At 57.0% G+C, this 23,315-nt stretch overlaps 1 protein-coding gene across 5 annotated transcripts; it reads left to right on the forward strand.

Annotated features, from left to right (window-relative positions):
• Positions 1–8: 8 nt before the first annotated feature.
• Positions 9–22,934, forward strand: NLGN3 (neuroligin 3). 5 transcript variants are annotated; one of them, XM_073885816.1, is made up of 8 exons: positions 9–304; positions 3,288–3,941; positions 4,609–4,668; positions 8,799–8,858; positions 10,716–10,865; positions 17,143–17,328; positions 19,522–20,311; positions 20,952–22,934. In XM_073885816.1, exons 2-8 carry the CDS (start codon positions 3,485–3,487, stop codon positions 21,793–21,795), a joined length of 2,547 nt encoding a protein of 848 aa, XP_073741917.1. In that variant the 5' UTR covers positions 9–304; positions 3,288–3,484; the 3' UTR covers positions 21,796–22,934. The 5 variants fall into 5 exon arrangements, with proteins under 5 accessions (XP_073741917.1, XP_025710545.1, XP_025710606.1 ...); XM_025854760.2 differs by lacking the exon at positions 9–304 and adding an exon at positions 529–649; XM_025854821.2 differs by lacking the exons at positions 9–304; positions 4,609–4,668 and adding an exon at positions 529–649.
• Positions 22,935–23,315: the final 381 nt, after the last annotated feature.

The following is a 23,315-nucleotide window of genomic DNA, read 5'->3' on the forward strand; positions in this document are numbered from 1 at the left end:
AAGGGGAGAGCCTGCAACCGTGGGGGCAACTGGCATGCCGACAGTCTCAGTCTGACATGCCCCAGCAGCAGCAGCGGCGGCGGAAAGGAACAACGTTGACCTTTGGGCGGGTGACAGGATGAGAGCCAAGTGCCCCCACCCTCCGCGGCTTGCTGCTTGAGTCGCGCGGGTGCTGAGGAGGGGAGAGGCGAGGGATGCTGAGCAAGCTGGAGGCTTGTCTTTTGTAGAGTATGACCTGGGGGAGGGGGCTCCTGCAGACGGTGCCTCAGTTTCTCCCTTTGTTTCAAGGTTTCAAGCTTTGCAGGTAAAGTTTGAGCTAGCTGCCGTGGAAGATCGCCTGTTTTGATTTGAGGGGTGTGTGTGTGAGAGGGAGAGAGGGTGAGCCGAGCGAGCGAGCGAGCGTGCTTGAGCATGGGAGGAATTGGGCCATGCCCCAGGACTTGAGCCATCTCTGGCACAAAAGGAGTTAATGGCAGGGACCGCGCCCCCCCGTGTCCGGGCACGCGCAGCGCGCCCCCTCGGTGCGCGGGCACAGCAGCCAGGCTGCCGGAGAGCAGATCTCGGGGATTCAGGTGCGGAGCCCTTGGCCTGGAGGCGATATGGGTGGTCCGCGGCCCGGTTCAGTCGCTCGCAACAGCCCGGGGAACAGGTGAGGCCGCCTGCCCCGGTCTCTCATCCTCTAGCTGCCCATACCTTGCCCCGATCCTATCCCCTCCCAATCCCGGGCTCCTCTGCTCCCCAGCCGATGCTCCCCATCCTTCCCAACCCCATGTTCTCCATCGGCACCCCTGACCCTCCAATCCTCCCCCGCTTCGCTTCTCTCTTCCACCCCCTCCCTGAATCCCGCATCCCTATCATCCTCCCACCCATCGTCCCTCTATTTCCACAGCCTGGCCGCATGCTCATCAAAATACCCCTACTAAGGGCCCCCGGCCCTATTCCTGTATTGCACATTGCCAGTCCCCCCTCCCCCGCAGTGCAGCCCCGTCCCTCTTCCATCATAGCATCTCACAGCCAGGCTCCCTCCCCCACTCTCTGCAGCCCCCCTCCCCCCCAGGCCTTTATCCTATCCTCCCCCATTCCAATGCAGATCTGTCCCCCAATACCATTCCGGACCCGCGTAGCCCCTAATACTGCAGTTCTCGATACCAGTCCATTCCTGCACAATGCCCCTCGCCCAAATACTGCTCCAGCCCCCAAAGTATCCCAGATGCCACTCTAATCCCCGGCATTGCCGCCTCCCCTTGTCTTCTCCCAAATTGCAAGTTGGACCAGGATGGAGATCTCGGCCTTGGGGACTCACAGTGGGCCCTAGGGTACAGAGGGCGTTTGGGGGTCGGCCGATTTGTCTAGGTGTTCCGGGGGGAGGGGCTGCAGGGAACTGACTCAAAGGGGACTGGCATTTGGCACTGAAGGGTTACTGGAGAGGGAGGCATCCCGAAGGGGTTAATGGAATTCGTGGGGAGGGGCGGTGCCGAGGGGGTTAATGGTGTGGGGGGGTTGCTGGCGGGGAAGCCGTGTGAATGAGCGGTCTGTGCCCCAGAGTTGCCATGGAGACGGTGAATGGGGGGATTGTGTGAACTCAGCTGCGGACTATCCCCCCCCATACACACACACACACACACACACACACACACACACACACACACCCACTCCCTCCTGCCCCACCTCCCTACTCCTACCCCTTCCTTTCCCTTTCCTCTCCTCCCCACCCCACCCCGGGTGCATTCTGGGCAATGTCTGGGACCTAACCCCCCACCCTGTACTTTGCTCCCCATTTCCTCTGGGCCCCCACCCCTTTAGTCGCTTTGCCCGCCTGCCCTCTTTCTTCCCTCCCTCCCTTTCTCCTTCTCTCTCTCTAGCTCTCCCTTTCCTTCTATCTCTCTCGCCCTCCCTCTCCCTCCTTTTCCTTCCCTCTCCCTCCCTCTCTCTTCCTTGCTCTCTCTATCTCTTTCTCTCTCTCTCTCTCACACACACATTCTCATTCCCCTCTCGTGGTGGCCGATCGCCGGGCGTTCCCAATCTCCCTCCCCCACCCCTTCAGCCAGTTCTTAAAGGAGCAGGCCGGCAATCTTGGAAGGCGGGAGAAATAGGGAAAACTAAATTGTGTGTGTGTGTGTGTGTGTGTGTGTGTGTGTGTGTGTCCATGCAGCAGCGTCTGTGTGCGCCTGTATGTATGTGTTGGCTCTATAACGGTGTGTCAGAAAGCCTGTGTGTGTTGAGTGTGCTGCTATTTCTGATTCTGTCTCCACCTAGGTGTCACCATTATGCTGCATGTGTCTCTGGATGGTTACCTATGTGGTGTGTGTGTGTGATTATATTTCAGTAAGTCTCTGTTTGTGTCTCTGAATGTATTTCTCTGTGAGTCTCTGGCTCAGGGAGGCTCTCCGTCTCAGAATGTGGGACTATATGAGGGATCTCTGTGGGTTTGGGATATATGTCTCCCTGAGCGAATATCGCAGGGTCTGTGATCCTGGCTTGGTCTCTCTCGCTCCCTTTTTTGAGTCTTTGTGACTTTATCTCCATGAGTCCCTGAGTGTGTGTCCCCCACACTCCGTTGTTTATTTTACACTGGCTGAGCATCAACAATGCCTGGGGTCCTCTGCAGACGGGTCTCTGCCTCAGTTCTGGCACTCGGTGCGAATTAGAGACAGCCGACAGAAAGGACCAAGGCTTAAGAATTTGGGAGCAGTGAGGGCTGAGGAGAAATGTACAGGAGGGGCACAGGAGGGTCTGGGGGCTCTGGTGAATGGCCGTCCTGCCCTCCCCCCACCCCACCCTGGTGGACCGGTGAGGGTGAGGGGGTCTCCATGGGGGACGCTCTGCCTATCTGCTGCTTTTCCTGCTTATGCCTTTGAACCCCAGAGTGAGGTTAACAATCCCACCCTCTCCTGGTGTGGGTTTAGCGGGGCCAGGGGTCTAGAGAGTTCGCTGTTCGCGTCCAACATGCTCAGGGCCCTGAGCTCCTTCGCCAGCACTCCCCACCCCCCTGCGACTACGTGCCCCTCTGGCTCCGGGGCTGACCCCAGTGAGCTCCACTGGCTGAGGAGTCGGAGCTGGGGATGGGGCAACTTGCAGGGGCAACGACTGATCACTGGGTCGATCCCCTAGGATTTTCCAATCGTGGCCAGGTGCTCGCGGGCTGGTCCCTGGAGCCCCGGGCACTGAGACCTCTCCTACCTGTGGGAGAACAGCCCCCCCCCCGTGCCCAGCAGGGCCCCCAAAGACCGCGACTGCTGAGCTGGCCCCGACCCCCCTAGATGACGCATACTTCCCTCTTTCCACAGGCCTGTCTGGCCCTGAGGGAGTCCCCTTTCTGAAGCTGTGGTGCCTGGACGACCTCTCTGCATTGCCGGGCACCTGTAGGTGTCCCTCGAGAGCTCAGTCTTGAGGTTCAAGTCAGTGTGGCCATGAAGGGGCTGCCTGTCGGGCTGATGCTGTGACCCTGGAGTCTGCCTTTCCTGCCAGTCCCCCTGCCCGGAACATGTGGCTGCGGCTTGGCCCGCCCTCGCTGTCCCTGAGCCCCAAGTCCACGATTGGCCGGAGCCTGTGCCTCACCCTGTGGTTCCTCAGCTTGGTGCTGAGGGCCAGTACCCAGGCCCCAGCGCCCACGGTCAATACTCACTTTGGGAAGCTAAGGGGTGCCCGGGTGCCACTGCCCAGTGAGATCCTGGGGCCTGTGGACCAGTACCTGGGGGTGCCCTACGCAGCTCCCCCCATCGGCGAGAAACGTTTCCTGCCCCCTGAGCCACCCCCATCCTGGTCGGGCATCCGGAACGCCACACACTTTCCCCCAGTGTGCCCCCAGAACATCCACACAGCTGTGCCCGAAGTCATGCTGCCCGTCTGGTTCACTGCCAACTTGGATATTGTCGCTACTTACATCCAGGAGCCCAACGAAGACTGCCTCTACCTGAATGTCTATGTGCCCACGGAGGATGGTGAGTGCTGCGGCCAGGCACCGTGCCCTCCCCGCCAACCCCGGCCCCTGCCCTGTGGTGTTTGTGGCTTGCATGTGGTTGTGCGCCCTGCAGCAGCATGCCTCCGTCCGTCCGTCCGTCCGTCCGTGAAGATGCTTCTAACCATCACTCTGCTTGGCCTCCCCCCACCTCCTCCCCTCCCCGTTCTTCCCTCCCCCAGCATTGTCTGAGCTCCCATGTGTGAGTGACACTGTTACCAGGAGGGGCCTGGCCAGGCCTGAGAGCTTTGACAGGTCTAGGGCCAGAGTGCTGGATGGGGGTTCCCTGGGGGAGAATGGGTCACTGCAGGCAGCCGCCCGCGGGAGGACGCTGGCTCCACCAGGCCCCCCTGTTGCCATCCTGCCTGCTTTGAAAGGTGGTAGGTGTGTGCGGCCAAGGGAGCTGGGCGCGTGCGGGGGGCGGGGGGGGCCAGCCTGGTGGGCATTGCTTAGGTGCCTCCTCTTTGGCTAGCCGCTGCCTCCTCCCGCGGGGCTCACACCAAGGTAAGTGACAGAAACAAGGAGATGGTGGGACAGGCTCTCTGCCATGTGCCACCTGCAGAGCAGCTCTTGGGGCCTGGGAGGGTGGGGGGTGCATGCCCCTGGGCAGAGGCCTCCTGTTATTTTTTAGTTTTTTATTCATTTTACAGTAAAGCGGATTTCCAAGGAATGCGCCCGAAAGCCCAACAAGAAAATTTGTAGGAAAGGAGGTAGGTAGCGAGCCGGCGGGGAGGGAGAGAGAGAGAGAGGGAGGGCTGCCTGCCCACCTGCCCTTGCCCCTGAGGACCCAGCCTTCCTTCAAGTAGCCCAGGCTCAGGGGGCGGTCGGTGAGCAGGCCTAAGCTCCACCTTAGCCAAGGGCCCTGGCTGCTCGTCAGGGAGGATTCGGTGGCCTAAGGCAGGTTCAGAGCAGAAGCTGCAACAACCCCATTTCTTCCGCTCTTCCCAGCCCCGGATTCCACACTAACATATGTGCCAAAGATAGCCAGCGGTTCTCTCTTGAGCCACCTGCGGGGGCGGGGGGGCGGGTGTGGAGCTCTAGGCAGCCAGGATGGAGCCAGGGGCTCTGTCCTCTTTCTGGCGGGGGTGGGGGGGCGCGGGGAGCCACCAGCTCATCCCTCCGTGCTCTTCCCTGGGTGCGAAGTCTAGACTCAACTCTCCGGCCCTGAAGTCACCCTGCCAACCGCCCCCACCCCTTCTGGCCGGAGCATAGCTGTGTAACCCGAACCCCTCCCCGCCCCCCCACCCCGCCCCCGGCCCCGGCTAGTCCGGTGGCAGACCTCGGGGGTCTCAGAAACACAGACTCTACAGGAGGCACGAGATCCTGAATTTTGCATTTACCCTCTTGCTGGGAGGAATGTGCTCCCCCTGTAGAAATAATTCTTCCTATTCGAATAGCGCACGTCATGTTTTTCTGCAAAGCGCTTTCATACTTAGCTCGTAAAATCCTCCCCATGTCTCTGGAAGCTTGTAAGGCAGGAATCAGTTTCCCAATTTTACCGATGAGGAAACAGGCCCAGGGGAGTGACTTGCTGCTGCTCGAGGCCCTGTCACTGATCTGTGGCAGAGCTGGGACCCAAACCCGGGTCTCTTGACCCTCAGGGCCATGTTCTTTCCACTGTAGCACGTGTACGTTGAGGCAGCTCCCATCTGGTCATTCCCACCTCCCCGACTCTGAAAACAATGGTGAAACGTGGATGGGCTGGGCCAAATTGGAAACAGTAACAGCTTAAGGAACAGGTGGAAAATCACAGCCTGATCCCCACAACCTTTTGGCAAGCTCGGAGTTTGTTTTCCTTTGAAATCCTAGGGCAGGGTTCCCCCACCCCCACCCCCAGCCCCGGCCCCCTACCCCAGTGGGGCTGTCAGGATTCCTGGGCCCGGATGCTCCCTGCTGAGCAGGAATCTCTGGGGGCAGATTCTGGGAATCCACATGTTGAGCGTGTGCGCGCACCCGCGCGCCAGGCGTTGAGTGCTCTTGACGCACCCTGGAGCGCCGAGTGGGGCCTGCTGCTCTAGGGACAGTGTTCGGCCACATCCCCACGCCCAGCCCAGGACCTCACACCCAGTAGGCGATCACCAAACGCTTTTTCCCCGCACAAGTGAAGAAGCACTGTAGCATTGCAAAAAGCTGGGAGCCACAAAGCCGGGCTGAGCCCCAGCTCTCCTGCTAAATCACAGTGAGACTTTAGGCAAGTCTTTTCCTGGAGGGACCTCTGCTTCCGCCTCCGAAGGTGGTAGGGGGACCATTCGGGCCTTAACATTCCACTAGCCTGTGAATGAATTCAGGAAGAGGGTCTCTTAAACCTGCTCCCATGGGTTACTTGCTTGGGTGGGGGGTGGGGTGGGGGTCCGGGGAGAGAGGATGATGTGAACATTAACCATTAACCGTTCGAGGAATGATCTCCCCAGGGTGCCAGTGAGAGCCCAGGGCCATCCAGTCCTGAGAGGTTGGCTAGAGAGCTGACTGGAAGCTCCAGTCGAGTGCAAACATTTACCCATCAGGACCATTGACTGTGGGCAAGGCCATGGGCTAGGCGCCACGGGCTAGGCGCCGTGGGCTAGGCGCTGTTGGGCTGTGGAGGGCTAGGAGGTAGGGGCAAGGTTTAGACGTAACGAAAGGCTTCATCACTACTCTGACGAAGCTTCTATCCTAGGATTGAAACCCAGCCGGTTCAGCTAAGCCCCACAGGCCAAGCTGGGAAGTGAGTTCCAGACAGCGTGGGGGAGGGCATTTGGTCATTTCGCTGCTCAAATTAGTTCCCTATCCAGGGCCCGCTGTGGCCATTTGGAACGGAATTTACAGACCCCGCTTCTTGGGGGAGAGACATCCGCAGAGGTCATTAGGCTTGTGGTGTGCATAGTGTAGGCAGGATGGGCCCGGCTGAGACCCCGTGGCAGCCCAGTGTTGGGACAGGGGGATGGTTGGTGGAGCTGGCCAGGGTGACAGGCATGACAAGGAGTTGTTCTGCAAGTGCTAAGCTGAAGGAGCGAAGGCATCTGTGCAGAGCAGGCTGGGACGATGCAGCAACCCCAGGGATGCTTCTGGCGGGGCGGGCGGGTGGGGGGGGCGGGGCGGGCGGGGACAATAGGCCCCACCTTCTAAGTCGGTGCCCATTGGAAGTGAGGGATTTCTGGCGGGGGTGGGGGGGAGGACCTGCCCCCTCCCCCCACTTCTGCCTCCATCAGGTTGGAGGGAATTCATGCTTCGGGATGAGTAAGTCCCTTCCGCTTGGGGGGCTGTCCGCTGTGTGGGTGATGATGCGCGGTGCCCCACAGGGTGTCTGAGCGCAGTCCTGGCAGGTGTTAAGACGGTAGGTGCCACTGGAAGTTCGGGAAGCTGCAGGCCATTTCTGCCCCTTGGGGCCCTGGCTCTTGCCCTAGTTGAAAAGCCATTTTGTAATATGAAGGCGGTTCCTGTTTTGATTAATAGCTGTAAGGGAATTCAGTCACCAGAGCCCGGACCAGCTGGGAAAGAGGGCTATCTGCTGCCTCCAGGCTGAGAGTATCTGGTGTCACAGACAAGAGGGTAAGCCCTGGGGTGCTGGCAGAACGACCTCTGTCTCTCCACTCTGCCCAGCATCCAGGCAGTAGGTCCTTTCTCCACAGCCGTGCTCAAGATGCACTTCTCATCTCCTTAGAACAGGAAGGAGAGTTGGTGCCAACTTACCCACAGGTCCTAAGTGTCTCTCTTCTCTCCTCTGGGCCCTTCTTTTCTCTCCTTCCCTTCCGTCCCCTCTCCCCGTCCCCCACGCTCCACCTCTTTTCTCGCTGATTTTTTCCTTCCCTCTCCCCCATCCCCAGAAAGGTGGCATGGTGCAGTGGAAAGACCATGGGCTTTGGAGTCGAGCAGACCTGGGTTTGAATCTTACCTCTAGGGCTTCCCTAGCTGTGTGATCTTGAGCAAGTCACTTTACCTCTCTGAACCTCAGTTTCCCCATCAGTGAAACCGGAATAGAAACAGTACCTACCTCATTGGGGTGTGAGGATCAAACAGTATGGCAGAAGTAGAGGGTCTGGCACACGGTAAATATTCGGTCTATGGTAGGAGCTGTTATCATTATTCCTCTGTCTCCCTCTCTCTCTCTCTCTCCATCTCTCTCATGTCCCTCTCTCCTTCCCCCGTTCCTCCTTTCCCTCCCTCCCTCTCTGGCTCTCTCTAGATCTCAGAGCACTGCTTGCTGCTCTTAGGCCTGGGTCCTGTTCACAGGAACCCCATTTGCTGTTAGCCAGAGCAGGGGGCCCCGACGAGGAAGACCAGAGGGAAAGCTTCATCTCCCATTTCCTCCTCTGGGAATCAGGGTCAGCTGAGGCCCAGCTTGAGCCCATCCACCGGGCCCAGGTAGCCGAGGGCTGGGGGCCCCAGGACCCGACTCTGCCCTAATAGCTCGCATCCGTATCCAACATTCTGGCCACCTGTCACCCTCAGCGCCTGTCCCTGCTCTCCAGCTCAGCCTGCCTGTGTACACACGCACAGCCCCTGCCCCCCGGGAGAAATCCTTTCCCTGAGTGGGTCTCTGGCTCTCTGCCCTGGCCCGTATGCTGCTCCCGCCTTCCTAACTGGGAAGGTAGTTGGTTGAGACGGGCTGCTGGGGACAGGGAGGCGGGGTAGGGAGGCAGCAGGGAGACCAGCGCGGCAGGGGCCTGCAACACCATCATCCTGATGAAGGTCTGGGCCTCAGCCCACCCATTCCCTCGGTTCTTGCCATCCCTCCTGCCTGTCCTGGGCCCAAGCCCAGAGCTGGCTTGCAGGGCCACACTGCAGTCATGCTGTTTTTGAATTCTCTCTCTGTTTTGTTCTCTGTTCTGTGCTGTTGTGTCTCCCCGTGTCTGGTCCCCAGGATCCGGCGCTAAGAAACAGGGCGAGGACTTAGCGGATAATGACGGGGATGAAGATGAAGGTATTTGGGGGCTGCAGGGCGCGGCGGCTGGTGCATGGCACAGAGCCCCTCCCCCTCTTGATGGGGAGAAGCCCCGTCTGTCTGTCTGTCCGTCCGTTGGTGTGTTTCTGTTCCTATACGAGGCTGTTGGGCTGCTCATCCATCTTTGGCCCGGTTGGCCGCTGGGAGGTCCAAGGTGATGGACACGGCTGGCTGGCGGGAGCAGGGGACCACAAGCAGGGCCATGGGGAGGGCGGCCTCCTCGCCCCGGTCCCCTATCCCCGTCCTCAGTCCCACAGCACAGAAGCGGGCACTGCCAGAGACAGCTTCCTCCTCCCCCATCTTCCGTGGCTCACGGGCACCTGCCCCTACTGATCAGCAGGGAGAGCGGAGAGAAAGCAGGGCAGAGGAAGGGCGGGGAGAGGCGAAAAGGAGACCGGATGGCGAGGACATAACCTGGGTTTCACTGCGGAGACACCTGTGTTTTGCGGGGAGACTGGCTCCTGGGAGAGGGGCCCGGCAGGATGTTGAGCTGAGGAGCGAGGCAGTGACGACCAAAGGGGCCGGAGATTAGTACCATCTAGAATCCCCACCCACCTACCCACCCCGGCCTCCTCCCAGAAAAAGAGACATGGCCTCGGGGCCACGGGCTGCAATAGGCTCAGGACAGGGCCAGGAAGGCCGTGGGCTAAAATGCCAGGCTGAGGCTGGGACGCCACAGCCCAGTCAGTAGATGGCATAAGATCCTTGCGTGATGGTTGAACCGGTCTGCCTTCCTCCTTGGGAAAACAGGTTGTGTTTGCTTGGCAGCAGAGAGCATTCCCTTCTACCTCCCTGCCCTGGCCCTGCCCCTCCACCCCTGGAGGAGCCAAACAGCTGGGGGGGGGGGGGCGGTCCGCTGGTGGCTGGTAGGGCCGTGCTGTTGTGGCAGAGTGTTGGTCCAGCTCACACTGAGAGGCTGCAGGTCAAAGTGGTCAGGCCGGGAGCCTTCTCTTGACTGCCCAGCCCCAACGCCACGCCACCGCTGTGCTGCCTGGGCTTGGGAGCAGCCGCTTGAAGGTCTCTCACTGAATGGCCTCTGGGGAGGCTCCATCTTCATCCTAATGCTGATGGGGGAGGGCGGTGGGGAGAGGGGCGGCGGGGCAGGGCAGGGAGGGGGTCTCTCTCATTCTTAGTTCTGCCCCTCTCCTCTCTCCCATCCCCAGTGCTTCCAGTTAAGTCTGCCTGACGCCCCGGGGGACAATGGGGTAAATGAGCACATGGCTGAGAAACCATGTCACTAAGGTTCCCTCCACCCCATCGCTGCCATTCACTCCCTTTTACCCACACCCTTCCTTGTTCTCTCCCTGTGCCACCCCTTCTTCCCACCCCTCTTGTCTCTGTCTGCACTGGGGGGCCGGCTGCTGCCAATGGCCGTATTTCCATGTAACTGGTCTAGTCTTGGGGGTTTCAGGGCTTCCCAGCCCCTGCTCTCGGAAGCCATGGCAGGTCCCAGGACTCCCGGGTGCCCCGGGGCAGGGACTCACTTGAGCCAGCTAGGAGACCAGCCCTGCCTCTTCTCCCCCCACCGCTCCCCGTCCCCAGGGGCCCAGCCGTGGCCTACCTAGGCCCAGCCGTAGCAGGCGTGGCTGACTGCCCTCAGCTGGGAGGCTGGAACCAGCGTCTTTAAAACCGTCGCCGAAGTCCACCTCCGGCCAAGTCTCTGGCCGATGCTCGGGTTCCAGGCCGAGCGGCCCCATGAGTCCTGCCCTCAGAGTTGGCGGTGGTGTCCTGGCACCTGGGATAGCTTTGCCGCCCACACCCCCCCCCCCAGGGCTGGCGGGGGTGGGGGAGGAAGGGCATCCTACCCAGCCTTTGTCTCACCCCTTCTCCTTGCAGACATCCGGGACAGTGGCGCTAAGCCCGTCATGGTCTACATCCATGGAGGCTCTTACATGGAAGGGACGGGCAACATGATTGACGGCAGCGTCCTCGCCAGCTATGGCAACGTCATCGTCATCACCCTCAACTATCGGGTTGGGGTGCTAGGTATGGTTCTCTGCTAGCTGCCTTGAAGGAAGCCTGGGTTCTCAAGGAAGGAGGAGAGAATGCTGGGGATTTAATGCTGGCCTCGGGTCCCGAGCGGGTGCCAACGACCAGAGTCAAATGGTGGTATCACACAGTCCCTACCCAAGTGCTGGGAGCTTCCCCATGTCCCTCGGCCCTTTCCAGAATGTTTAGCTGCCACTGGAAATTCAATTCAACCTCCACACTTTCTCTTGTCTCAAGCCAGGTCGCTGCTTTTTCAGACCGTTGCTTGGCTGAGCTTCACAGGGTCTGTGAACTTTCTAGTGTCCTTCCCCCAACCCTACCCACCCAGGCCCACATCCCTAAAAGCCCCACACATACACAGATACTCCTTCTAGCCAGTCGCATATCCACACGCTTACATACCCTCACATGTCCACACATCCACACCGCCCACCGCCCACCCCAATGCATACGATTAATTCTCACTCACCCCACAAAGACACACATACACCCGTGCACAGAGACCCCCACATCCACATCTACAGGCCGCCTCTCACATACACACATTCCCCCACCACTCCATAAACACTCCACACATACAGGGTTCCCCTCACACATATCCACATACCATATGCCTCTGTCCACTCCACATCCATACCCTGTATGGTCACAGATCTCTCGGACTCCCCCCTCATTCCCGTATATCTCTCCCTCCACAGCTACACCCATACACTCTACACTTCCTTCTACCCCCATGTATATGCTCTACACAAAGACCCACACCCTTCACATCCACATCTACACACAAATCCCACATGCGTATACCCTGAATGTACATAAATATTCCCTCCACGTATACACGCACATACCCTCATCCCCCTGTGCATCCCACTTCTACATCCACTCGAACACCCACACGCACACATATGTCCCTCACCTCCCCCACCTAAACGCAAACCAATATTCCCCCTCCCTACGCATACATACCCACCTCCTCATGCCACACATCCACAGATACTACCCACACCCCCCCTCATATCCCTGCTTCCACGTCTCCATACACGTCCCAGGCCCTTACATATCTCTCCACCATGTGCACACACTCATAGACCTCCCACATTCCCATGTATACACACAAGCACGCACGCACGCACATAGACGCTCCGCCCGTACGTACCCTGCATGTATACGTGCAATACACATATGTACGTATTCCCTCACCCACCCTACCCGACAAACACATACACACCCATGTACCCCCGTTTGGCCTCCAGATCCATGCACGTGCGCACACCTGTCCTCAGCCCCACCCGTGTGCACACCCCACGCTTGCAGACCCCGTATATACACACATACGCATTTCTACTACTCTCTCCACGCCTACATCCCCCTGTACTCCCACCTCATCATACAAACGCACTCCCACACACACACTTCCTTCCCAAATGCCTCCTCATTTGCACCCCTGGGCCCTGCCCCCCACATCCTCTGCCGCCGGCCCTCCGGTTTTGGTGATGTAGGCTGCCCCTCTGTGCTGTCTCTTCCTTGCTGTTACTGCCCACCCGCGGCCAGGGTCCTGAGGCAGACAAGTACCTCCGACAGGGTCTTGCTCCCTATCAGACGTTCACCCAGGCCTCCGAGGGCACGTGCAGCCGCGCAGCCCTGTAATGGTGGGAGGGAGACAACTCCTTGCCTGAAGCGCTGCTGTCTTCCAAGTTCCAGTGGGGGCCTAGGCCGTGCATCGGGTCTGGAGGCCTGGGTGCCGGACCAGCCGCGGCATGACCTCTTCCCTGGCCACTTGGCTGACACGACCTGATTTTAATTTGCTTCGGACTGTATCGTTGTTGCCGGTTCTAATCCCAGAGGGCCCGGGGCTGTGCGTCACTTCTGGTAGAGTTCATGAGCCCTGAAAGGCAACCTTTTCTTGACTGACCCTTGACACTCGGTGGGCTAGCAAGACACCTTTTTGGGGTTCAGACTGGAGAAATGATATTCCCTGAAAACAGTGGAGCCCGTGTGCCTTCGAGTGGCCTCTGGATCCCGGGGATGAGGCACGCAAGGCGTCTCCCTTGGTCTCTCGGCGGTCTGGTGGGCTTGGCTGTCATGGTTCGGCCGCTCTGCTCCTCCGTCTTCCCAAGTTGCCCCAGACATCCAGGAGAGGCTCTCTTGAGTGTTCTGTCCTGTTGAGGAAGGGGGATCTGAGTCTCTGACAGTAAAGGGGAAGTGAAGGTGGCTATTGAGCCACACGCAAGGGCTGCACAGTTCCTGGAGAGTCCGGAATTTCCAGAAGTAAGCTCACACAGATGTCCAGCCACGCCCACACAGTAGTTGAAGGCCAGAACGAGTTTTGCCACCTTATTTTCTTAGTGAGAGTGATAGAAAATGTTCAACTCGGCTGCTTTTAAAAATTAGACACACAGAGCGCCATTCTGTCGGTTTTATTGGGAAGCACAGAGAGTACAAAGAATGTGCCTCGGTTCTTTTTTTTTTTTTTTAAGGTTTTATTTATTTATTTGAGAGAGAGAGAATGAGATAGAGAGCACGAGAGGGAAGAGGGTCAGAGGGAGAAGCAGACTCCCTGCTGAGCAGGGAGCCCGATGTGGGACTCGATCCCGGGACTCCAGGATCATGACCTGAGCCGAAGGCAGTGGCTTAACCAACTGAGCCACCCAGGCGCCCGTGCCTCGGTTCTGTATGATTGGACCCGACCAGCTAGGGGATGCAGGAAAAGAAAGAGTGGAGGAGCGGGGCGGGGGGGGGGGGCGGGCAGGAACTGAGGAAGAGAAGAAAAGGACGGGGGGAGAGAAAAGAGGACAAGAGTGACACCGAGCAAGGCGACAGGAAGGAGAGATTCAGGATTTGAAGCGTCACTCGACAGCTGGGGGCTGCGCGGGGCCTGTCGCCGGTGAGTGCTCCCTATGGTGTCCTGGTTTGCAGATTACTTGACAACCCTCCCGCTTCTCTACTCTCGAAGCTTCTACATCAGGAGTTCCTAACTTTTGGGGGCGTCTTGGACCCCTTTTGAGGTTCTAACAAAAGCTATGGACTCTCCCCCCCCCCGGGGGGGGAACGTGCACACACATACACAAACCTATAGAAATGGTTCCAAGGACCCCACCAAAACTCATCCGGGGAAACTCTGGTTAAGAACACGCCCCCCCCCCACTTTACAACCCCCTCTCATTCGGACAACCAGAACAGCACATCTGGGGGCACGTATAGCATTCTTGGGGCCTTCAGCTGTTAATGATCAACATAATATGACCCAAACCTCGGAAGGAGTCACAAACTGAGATTTGGTCCGAAGTTTCCCCACCACTTCCTGTGTCTCCTTCACAGCCTGCTCTGCAACACAGATGTAATCAATAAGCCACTGATTGGATTCTGGGTACATACAAGATGTTTCTGTCTCTCGGTGCCAGATGTAGAACTTAGGCCTGTCCCTGACACTTGGGGATTTTGTTGTGTAGCTGAGACTTGGGTGTTTTGTGTCTTCAAGCATCCCTGATCCGGCGGGCCGGTTTGGGACCCCCAACTGCACGCACGCATTCACCCTCCCTTCAGCTTCTCTGGAAGCACTGAGCCCAGAAGGATGCTTTACTCTGAGGTGCTTCTTTGGACATCTCGGGTGATTCATCTATATGGAGACTGTCACAGGCCGGTCCAGGGATCCCATCTAATTATTTGAGGAGCCCCCAGGGGGCTCGAGACCAGCACAAGAAAGGGACCCCATGTGGATATCCCTGGGGCTGAGGAAGTAGGGGCTTGCCAGGTTTTAGTCTGGGTTCCAGAATCTAATCATACATCTCTGTTCGGGTACCCTTCGGGCAAAGCGAAAACCTGGTAAATGTCAAGCCTTGAGGGACAGAGATACGTGGTTTGGGTACGATGTGCCGGGTTCCCTCATCCTCTGCTGACAGGCGGCTTACCATGGACTGCAGTGTCAACCTGGGGCCCAGGGAGACGGTCTCAGATTTATTCTGACAGTTTATGGAGTGCGTGGTGTTTCAGCGCTCCTTCTCGCGTGGCTTCTGTGGAGGGCTGAGTTACTGGGGACCTAGCAGCGAGCCACTTGCTCTCCCACACCGCCAGGCTTTGCGTGCTCACGGTTGGGCACGTTTGCTGGATCATCTGCCTCAGCCCCGTGGATGTAGCACTTCACCCAGGACTCTTGTAGTGGAGATGGTTGACGTGGCATCATCCGCATGCTCCGGCGCCTCTCATCCCGGGGTTGGTGGGAGCCAAGGGAGCAGAAACGGATGGTTGGCTCCTCCACCCAGCCCTGTCAGGCCTTTGTTCCCAACCCAGGGAATCGAGACACGCTGGCGAAATCTACTTTACTCCATTCAAAGAGCGGGCTCTTCCCGCTGGTAGGACAGATGCACTGACACATTTCACGGAACGCTACCTCGAGCCGAGGCTGAAGCCAAGTCCACCGAGGCTTAAATAAGAGGACAAGGAAAGAAAATATGGAGGAAGGAGAAAGACAGGGAGAGAGGACAGGAGGGCTAAGAGAAGCACAGAGTGGTTCTTGCCGGAGGGTCTCGGGCTTGGACAGCTAGGTTGGATCTTGGTCAGCAGACTTTTTACGACTCCCAGCAGCGGCTTCGGTGTGCGAATGGTCCAGGCAGAGGAGAAGCTGGTTCCCTTGTCTGGAGGAACAAGGGCTCCTCCGTTCATCCTCATTCAGGCTTTCTCTAATTCCTTCACGTTTCCTCGCTGGGAACCTGGGGCTAAAGAGGGCTTGTGACTAGGCCCTGAGAGGAATAACTAAGTACTTTACATCCTTAATTGTACCATATGTAAATTAATAACGCCCTTGAAGAGGGTGAAATGAGCTCTTTCGCAGAAGCTAGAAACACGAGGACCCGAGAAAGACAGGGATGAGGTCTTGCGCCTGCTTGAGTCTATTTGAATTCAGCCTCTGTCCATGGCCTGCCAGGACCACCAGGGAGCTCCCTGTGAGCTGAGGAGGGGGGGCTCCTCAAACGTGGCCTCTCGCAAAGTTGATCCCAGGTGCTGCAAAGGGAGCTTTTAAACAGGGAGTCCAAAAAGACCGATCCAGGTATAGGGTGTCCACAACTACCCACCTGGAAAGAACCCTTCCAAAAGCCTAGGGCAGGAGAAGATAGAGCCTTCCAGGGAGCCCAGGGATCAAGGAAGAGAGAGGAAATGAGGCAGCACGATCAGTCTGAAATGGAAGCGGGGGGGGGGGGGGGATATAGGACATCTCTGTGGGATAGCCAGCAGGTGGGTGGGAAGGTAGTCTCCATGGCAACAAGTCTCCACAGCAGCAAATCCCAGCAGGTGGGTGGGAAGGTAGTCTCCATGGTGACATGTCTCCTCAGCAGCAAATCCCAGTGGGTGGGCGGGCGGGAAGACCTGTTTCTGTGGTAACACGCTGCACTGACTTCCCCATTTCTCCACCAGATGAAAAAGATGGTCTCACCCAGTGGTTTTCTAACTTTAGCAGGCCCCAGAGTCACCTGGAGAGCTTGTGAAAAACACACATTGCTGGGCCTCCTCCCCAGTTTCTGATTCATTAGGTCTTGGGAGGAGGGGAAATGAGAACCCGCCCTGAGAATGATGGGAGGGGCCACCTGAGGCCCTGGAACGAGGTGCAGATGGACTAACCCGTCCGGGAAGGGCCAAGCAGAGCTTAGGCATCCTTGCCTCTTGGGATCCTCACTTCCTTCGGAGAGAGGAGGAAGGGGAAAGAGAAGTAATTATAGACTTACAGAGTGCGGAGCGTATTAGGGATGCTTAGGTTCGTTTTATCCCGCCTACAACCCTTTGAAGTATTTTTACCTCCATTTTGCAGAAGAGGAAACTGTAGCCCAGATATTTTAAATAACTTGCCCAAGGCTATACGGCCAGTAAGTGGTAGAGCCAGGACACGAACCGAGGACCACCTGATTCCAGGGTCCCTGCTCGTTCCACTCTATCTCAAGGGGGGCTAGGGTAATGTCCTGGAGAGCACATCAGGGGCCCGGCCATCTGCAGTTCTTGCAGCTTAAGTCTCCCAGCTGGAGGCGTCCCCTCGAATAGTCTGGAGACCCCTCCCTCCACACTGGAGAATGGGGGTGGGAGGCAAGGAGCCGATCGATCCTTCCTACACTGATGGTGCTGGAGCTTGCAGAAAGGAGCACTAGTACATGGTAGCTAGGTGGAAAGAACCATGCTGCATGCCCCTCCTCTGTCCTCATGCCCCCTCCCTGTCTCCTGCCTGCCGTTATAACCCCGATCCCCCCCATCCCTCTGCCTTCACCATCCTCATGCCCTTTGTTGAATCCAGGTTTCCTCAGCACTGGCGATCAGGCTGCCAAGGGCAACTATGGGCTCCTTGACCAAATCCAGGCCCTCCGCTGGGTGAGCGAGAACATTGCCTTCTTTGGTGGCGATCCCCGCCGTATTACTGTCTTCGGCTCGGGCATCGGCGCATCCTGTGTCAGCCTCCTCACGCTGTCGCATCACTCTGAGGGTGAGTAGCACTTGGGGCAAAACCTCAACTAGCAAAGTGCCGGCTGCCCACCCTGAGCCTCAGGCCTCCCGGGGTTCAGAGTGCCCAGAGGAATCAGCCGGCTCTCTTCTATCAGCTTGGCATCCTTTTGGGGAGAAGTGGAATGGAAATGTTCCTCTCGGGGAAGAAGTCCTTCTCCCAGTGTGAGAGAGGGAAAGAGAGAATCCCGTTTCTCTCTTGAGAAAGTAAGATCCTCCTTCTGTGTGGGAGTCGGGTTTGGGTGAGTGCGAGGAGGATGTCTATCTGAAGGGACAGTGGGGTTTATTTTGGGGTGTTTTTTTGGTGTTTTTTGGGGGGGCAAGGGAAATCTGTCAGTTTGGGAAGGACATGTGACTTCAGGTTGGAGATCTAGAGTGGGAATTAGTTTTTAGGTGTAAGAAACACTCATTCTCTGCCTTTCTCTCCGAAGAACAAGTCTGTACAGGAGGGGAGCTGTCCTTAAGCGGAGAGATGGGTCTGAACAGTGAGGAAAGCTAACCTGTGGGGTGGGCTTTTTCTGAGGGGCGGCGATCCAGTAGCCCACACCAGACCTCCTCCTGGGCTGGGCAACCCCAAGGGAGACTCCCACTCTTAGCCCAGAGGAAAGCCTCTCTCCTTGCTCTGCTAGTGACTCTTCAAGCGAGCCAAACAGGCCCTTTTTGGCTCAGCAGGAAAAGTTCTCTTCACCTCTGGGCTGTAGAGCACATTCTACCTCTGAGAGGCAAAGACGAGCTTCTCATGAAGAAGAGATCTTCCTGAAATAAGTTCCTTTCCTCCCTCTGAAGGAAGGAAATCTGTGAGAGAGGACAAGGATTTTGTTGTTGTTGTTGTTGTTGTTGTTGGAATCGACCCCGTGAGTGAGTGATATTCTCACAGGAAGACTCTCGGTCCCTGTTGGAATCGACCCCGTGAGTGAGTGATATTCTCACAGGAAGACTCTCGGTCCCTCTTTGAAGAAGACCTGTCTGTCTGAGAGCGAAAAATCACCTTCTCTGATCTCGACATTCTGCCCCTGTCCCTCCAGGGACAACCCCGATGAGGGAAGACCAGGGTGGGATCTGCATCACACCTTAGAATGTGTTTCTAGGTGACAGTAGTGGGAACAGGGATCCCTTTCTCCACAAAGGAAGGTGAGGTGACCGGCTGTGAGGGTGGCCCTGTCTGAAGCGAGGAATGGTGCCTCCTCTGATCCAGAACTATTTCCCTGGGAGGAGAAGGCCTTTCTTGGAGTGGTGCTACATTCTGTCTCCTGAGGGGCCTGGCTGCACTAAAGAGTTGTCCTCTCGGTCTTTCTGCAACTGATTCATGGAGAATCCCTTTTTGAAAAGGGGGGGTTCTCTCTTAAGTAGTGATCTATATATCTCTCCCTCTCTTTCTACCCATGCCAACTGCCTTTCTCTTAGAGGAAAGGAACCGTGTGCCTGAGGGCCAGATTATCCCTCGCTTGGGAATGTTGGGGCCAGGGAGAGCATGATACCCCCCTTTTCTTCCAGGGGTGGGGGGAAAGAATCATCCACTTTTTGAGTTTGGAGGACTGGCTCCATCTTGGGTAGGGGAGAAACTGAATCTGAGGCATCAATAGCTTCAGGAAAAGGAAAGTCTCTGTGGAGACTACATGCTGGGAGGGCACGTTCCCTGGAGACTTTGAGATCCCAAGGCCTTTGCCCTCAGGAATCTTTCCCCAGACTCCCAGAATGTGAGGCTCTCCCCTGCCTGTATTTCTCATCTCTCATGAAAAAGACCCCTTTGTGGTGGAAGCGCCAGCTCCCTGGTGGTGCGCTGGCACAGAGCTGGGCCCAGCTGGGCAGGAAGCAAGAAGGGAAGACAAGGAGAGATAAAGAGAGGGAGCATAAGGAAGCTGATGTCTGGGACCCAAGGGGTTAATTCTTGCTGGCATTTCCTTAACCCCCAAGTTACCAGCCCTCATCCCAGAATAAGGAAGCAAGAAGCAGGCAGGGGGTCAGTCAGCGCAGGGGCCCAGCAACCCCTCCTCTGGTCCTAATCCATCATCCAGCCGAAAGGTCTCGTCTTCCTTCATAGCTCATTGCACCCATAGGGCAGTGTCAGTGACAGAGGAGTGAGGGGGTGTTTAATTTGTCCCTCAGGGACAAGCAAGGGAGGCCTAGGCTGTGGGGGACATGGCAGATCTGACCTGGTGCCTCCTGTCTTCCGTAGGGCTTTTCCAGAGGGCCATCATCCAAAGTGGTTCTGCCCTGTCCAGCTGGGCTGTGAACTACCAGCCGGTGAAGTACACCAGCCTGTTGGCAGACAAGGTAGGCTGTAACGTACTAGACACGGTGGACATGGTGGACTGTCTTCGTCAAAAGAGTGCCAAGGAGCTGGTAGAGCAGGACATCCAGCCAGCCCGCTACCATGTGGCCTTTGGCCCTGTGATTGATGGTGATGTCATCCCTGATGACCCTGAGATTCTCATGGAGCAGGGCGAGTTCCTCAACTATGACATTATGCTAGGTGTCAACCAGGGCGAGGGGCTCAAGTTCGTGGAAGGGGTGGTGGACCCTGAGGATGGCGTCTCTGGCACTGACTTTGACTACTCAGTCTCCAACTTTGTGGACAATCTGTATGGCTATCCTGAGGGTAAGGACACCCTACGGGAGACCATCAAGTTCATGTACACAGACTGGGCAGACCGTGACAATCCAGAGACCCGCCGCAAAACGCTGGTGGCGCTTTTCACTGACCACCAGTGGGTGGAGCCCTCGGTGGTGACCGCTGATCTGCATGCCCGCTATGGCTCACCTACCTACTTCTACGCCTTCTACCATCACTGCCAGAGCCTCATGAAGCCTGCTTGGTCAGATGCAGCTCATGGGGACGAAGTACCTTACGTTTTTGGTGTCCCTATGGTAGGCCCCACTGACCTCTTCCCCTGCAATTTCTCCAAGAATGACGTTATGCTCAGTGCCGTCGTCATGACTTACTGGACCAACTTTGCCAAGACCGGGTAAGGAGAAAGTGGGGGTTGTTCTCCTTTGGGACCCCAGCATGCCTTCCCTTCTGCTCCTCTATCATTAAGCCTCTTCTGTCATCTCTTTTTTAAAAGATATTCCCCCAAGTTTTGCTTGCTAACCTCTTCACCCCCTCCTTCCTCCTTTTGAGTCTTTCGTGCCATTTCTTCCCTCCAAAATGTCACCAAGGCTCAGAACTCAGCTAACATTAGGACGGAGCAGCAGGGGGAGTTACTGGCAGAATGACAGGATTCAAGGTTAGATGGTCAGAGGCCGAGTGAAGTGGGAATAAAGTATATTCATAAAGAGCCTTTCAAGGGTTCTTGGAAAAACCGGGCAGCTGGAAAGATTGGTGGATGCTCGGTAGCACATGAGAAGAAAAAGCATCTATAGCATGACCTTACAGGATGGGCACAGGGAAGGATGAGACAGTTTCCATGATACAGTGGGCAATAGGAATTCAAGGCCCTGGGGAAGAGGAGGGGCATGGACAGAGAGAGGGACCCTGCAAAAGTTGGAAAGGTGGGAAGTTATAGACCAGGGAAGAAGTTCAGAAGTGGGTGTGAGAGGAGGCATTCTGGGCCCTTTGTGCACCTAGGTAGAGTGGTGACCCCGGATTTCCATGTGGTATTTCAGGGATCCCAACAAGCCGGTCCCCCAGGACACCAAGTTCATTCACACCAAGGCCAACCGCTTTGAGGAAGTGGCCTGGTCCAAATACAATCCCCGAGACCAGCTCTACCTTCACATCGGGCTGAAACCAAGGGTCCGCGATCATTACCGGGCCACCAAGGTGGCCTTCTGGAAACACTTGGTGCCCCACCTCTACAACCTGCATGACATGTTCCACTATACGTCCACAACCACCAAAGTGCCGCCCCCGGATACCACCCACAGCTCCCACATCACCCGCAGGCCCAACGGCAAGACCTGGAGCACCAAGCGGCCGGCCATCTCCCCTGCCTACAGCAATGAGAATGCCCAAGGGTCCTGGAACGGGGACCAGGATGCAGGGCCGCTCCTGGTGGAGAACCCTCGTGACTACTCCACTGAATTAAGTGTCACCATCGCTGTGGGGGCCTCCCTCCTATTCCTTAATGTTCTGGCCTTCGCCGCCCTCTACTACCGCAAGGACAAACGGCGCCAGGAGCCTCTGCGGCAGCCCAGCCCTCAGAGGGGAGCCGGGGCCCCCGAATTGGGAGCTGCTCCTGAGGAGGAGCTGGCAGCATTACAGCTGGGCCCCACCCACCACGAATGTGAGGCTGGTCCCCCCCACGACACATTGCGCCTCACTGCGCTACCCGACTACACGCTGACCCTGCGTCGCTCCCCTGATGACATCCCACTCATGACACCCAACACCATCACTATGATTCCCAACTCCCTGGTAGGGCTGCAGACATTGCACCCCTATAACACCTTTGCCGCAGGGTTCAACAGTACTGGGCTGCCCCACTCACACTCCACTACCCGGGTATAGCTCCAGCCCAGAGCACAGCCTCTCTCCTGGCTCCCTCCCTCCCAGATCCACGGACACACATGCACACAGACACACACAGACAGACAGACAGACACACACACACACACACACACACACACAGACACATACAGACATATATGTATACACACGCACCCACACCCGACAGCAGACCCACCTGCACAAACATAGACAGATGTGGACATGCACCCGCATGTACAAGAACACAAATAAAGAAGTAAACCTGAACAAACCCTTCAAATGGGGACGCAAGTGAGTCCTTGGGAAACCGAGGACCGGTGCAACAGCAGCTGAAGCCAGCTCCCTGAGCCTGATCACAGACACTCCTGGGGGCCCGAAAGCACCAGCTGGACACCCCCTTGGTGCTCACCTTCCGCCTCTCTTGGAACTGCACCACCCACCAACTCCAGACTTGGGAGCTTTACAGAGCAGAGTAGCTCTTTCTCCCCCAGACTTGGTCTTTTTTCTGGGTCTTGTTTTTGTTGATTTTTTAAAATAATTTTGGAACACATGCCTCTCCAACCCATGAGTGCAAAGAGGCTCCGGAAGGGAGGCTCCAGGCCCATGTCTGTCTGGCTCTGGCACCCCCAGGGCTAACACAATCCGGGCGAGGAACATGACCCCCAAGAAAGAAACAGATTCAAGCAAGACCATGGGGTGGAAGGAGGAAGGGGCTACCGCTGGATGGGGTTGGAGGGCCATAGGGGAGAACTCTCCAGCCACCTCTGTGTCCCTGTGGAGGGCTATAGAGACTGCAGGGTGACCTGCTTTCCCCTAAAGGCCAGGAACATCGGCCTGGCTAGACCAGGGGACCCTAGATTTGGTGAATGAGGTTCTGGTGGAGGCCGTTGTTATCAGGGCCCCTGGGTGTAATCTGGGTTCTGCCTCTGCCCTTGGGGTAATGGTATCAGAAATTTGCCCCATTTTCTTTACAGAGTCTCTTTTGTGTCTGTCATTTCTCTTTCAAAAAGGCGGTGTTTTTTTGTTGTTGTTGGCTTTTTTTTTTTTTTTTAAAGAAAAGTTCTTAAAACACTAACGGAAACCCATGGAGTTTGTCCTTTGTAAAAATTTTAAACACAGTGTCTTGATATAAAAATAAAAAATCCAGTTAGCACTCCCAACCTGCCTCCCTTGCACAGGCCTTGCCCCAACAGATCTCCCAGCAGGGCGCCCCTGCAGGCTGGGAATCCAGCCTGCCTCTGCATCCTGTGCCTTTAAGCTGAGACAAGTCTGGGCTACACTCCGCTGGGCCCCGCATGCAGGCCCGTCCAATCTTAAGCAGGTTGCTGTTCCCCCCCTTGCCCCCCTGCACAACGCTCTGGGTTCCTGTGGCTGAAGCCTTCTCTCAGCACCACAGGGCCTCTTAATGAAACGGCAAAAAATAACTCCTCCTCCTCCTCCTTCTCGCCCCGCCCCCACCGCAGCCAGCCGCTGCCTCCGCCCGCCCGCAAGCCACCTCTGCCGCCACCCCACCCACTGCTGCCACTATCACCATCAGCACC

The sequence above is a fragment of the Callorhinus ursinus genome, unplaced genomic scaffold (assembly GCF_003265705.2).
Source record: "Callorhinus ursinus isolate GAN/ISIS: 27379988/994484 unplaced genomic scaffold, GSC_fseal_2.0 scaffold66, whole genome shotgun sequence".
Classification (NCBI taxonomy): domain Eukaryota; kingdom Metazoa; phylum Chordata; class Mammalia; order Carnivora; family Otariidae; genus Callorhinus; species Callorhinus ursinus.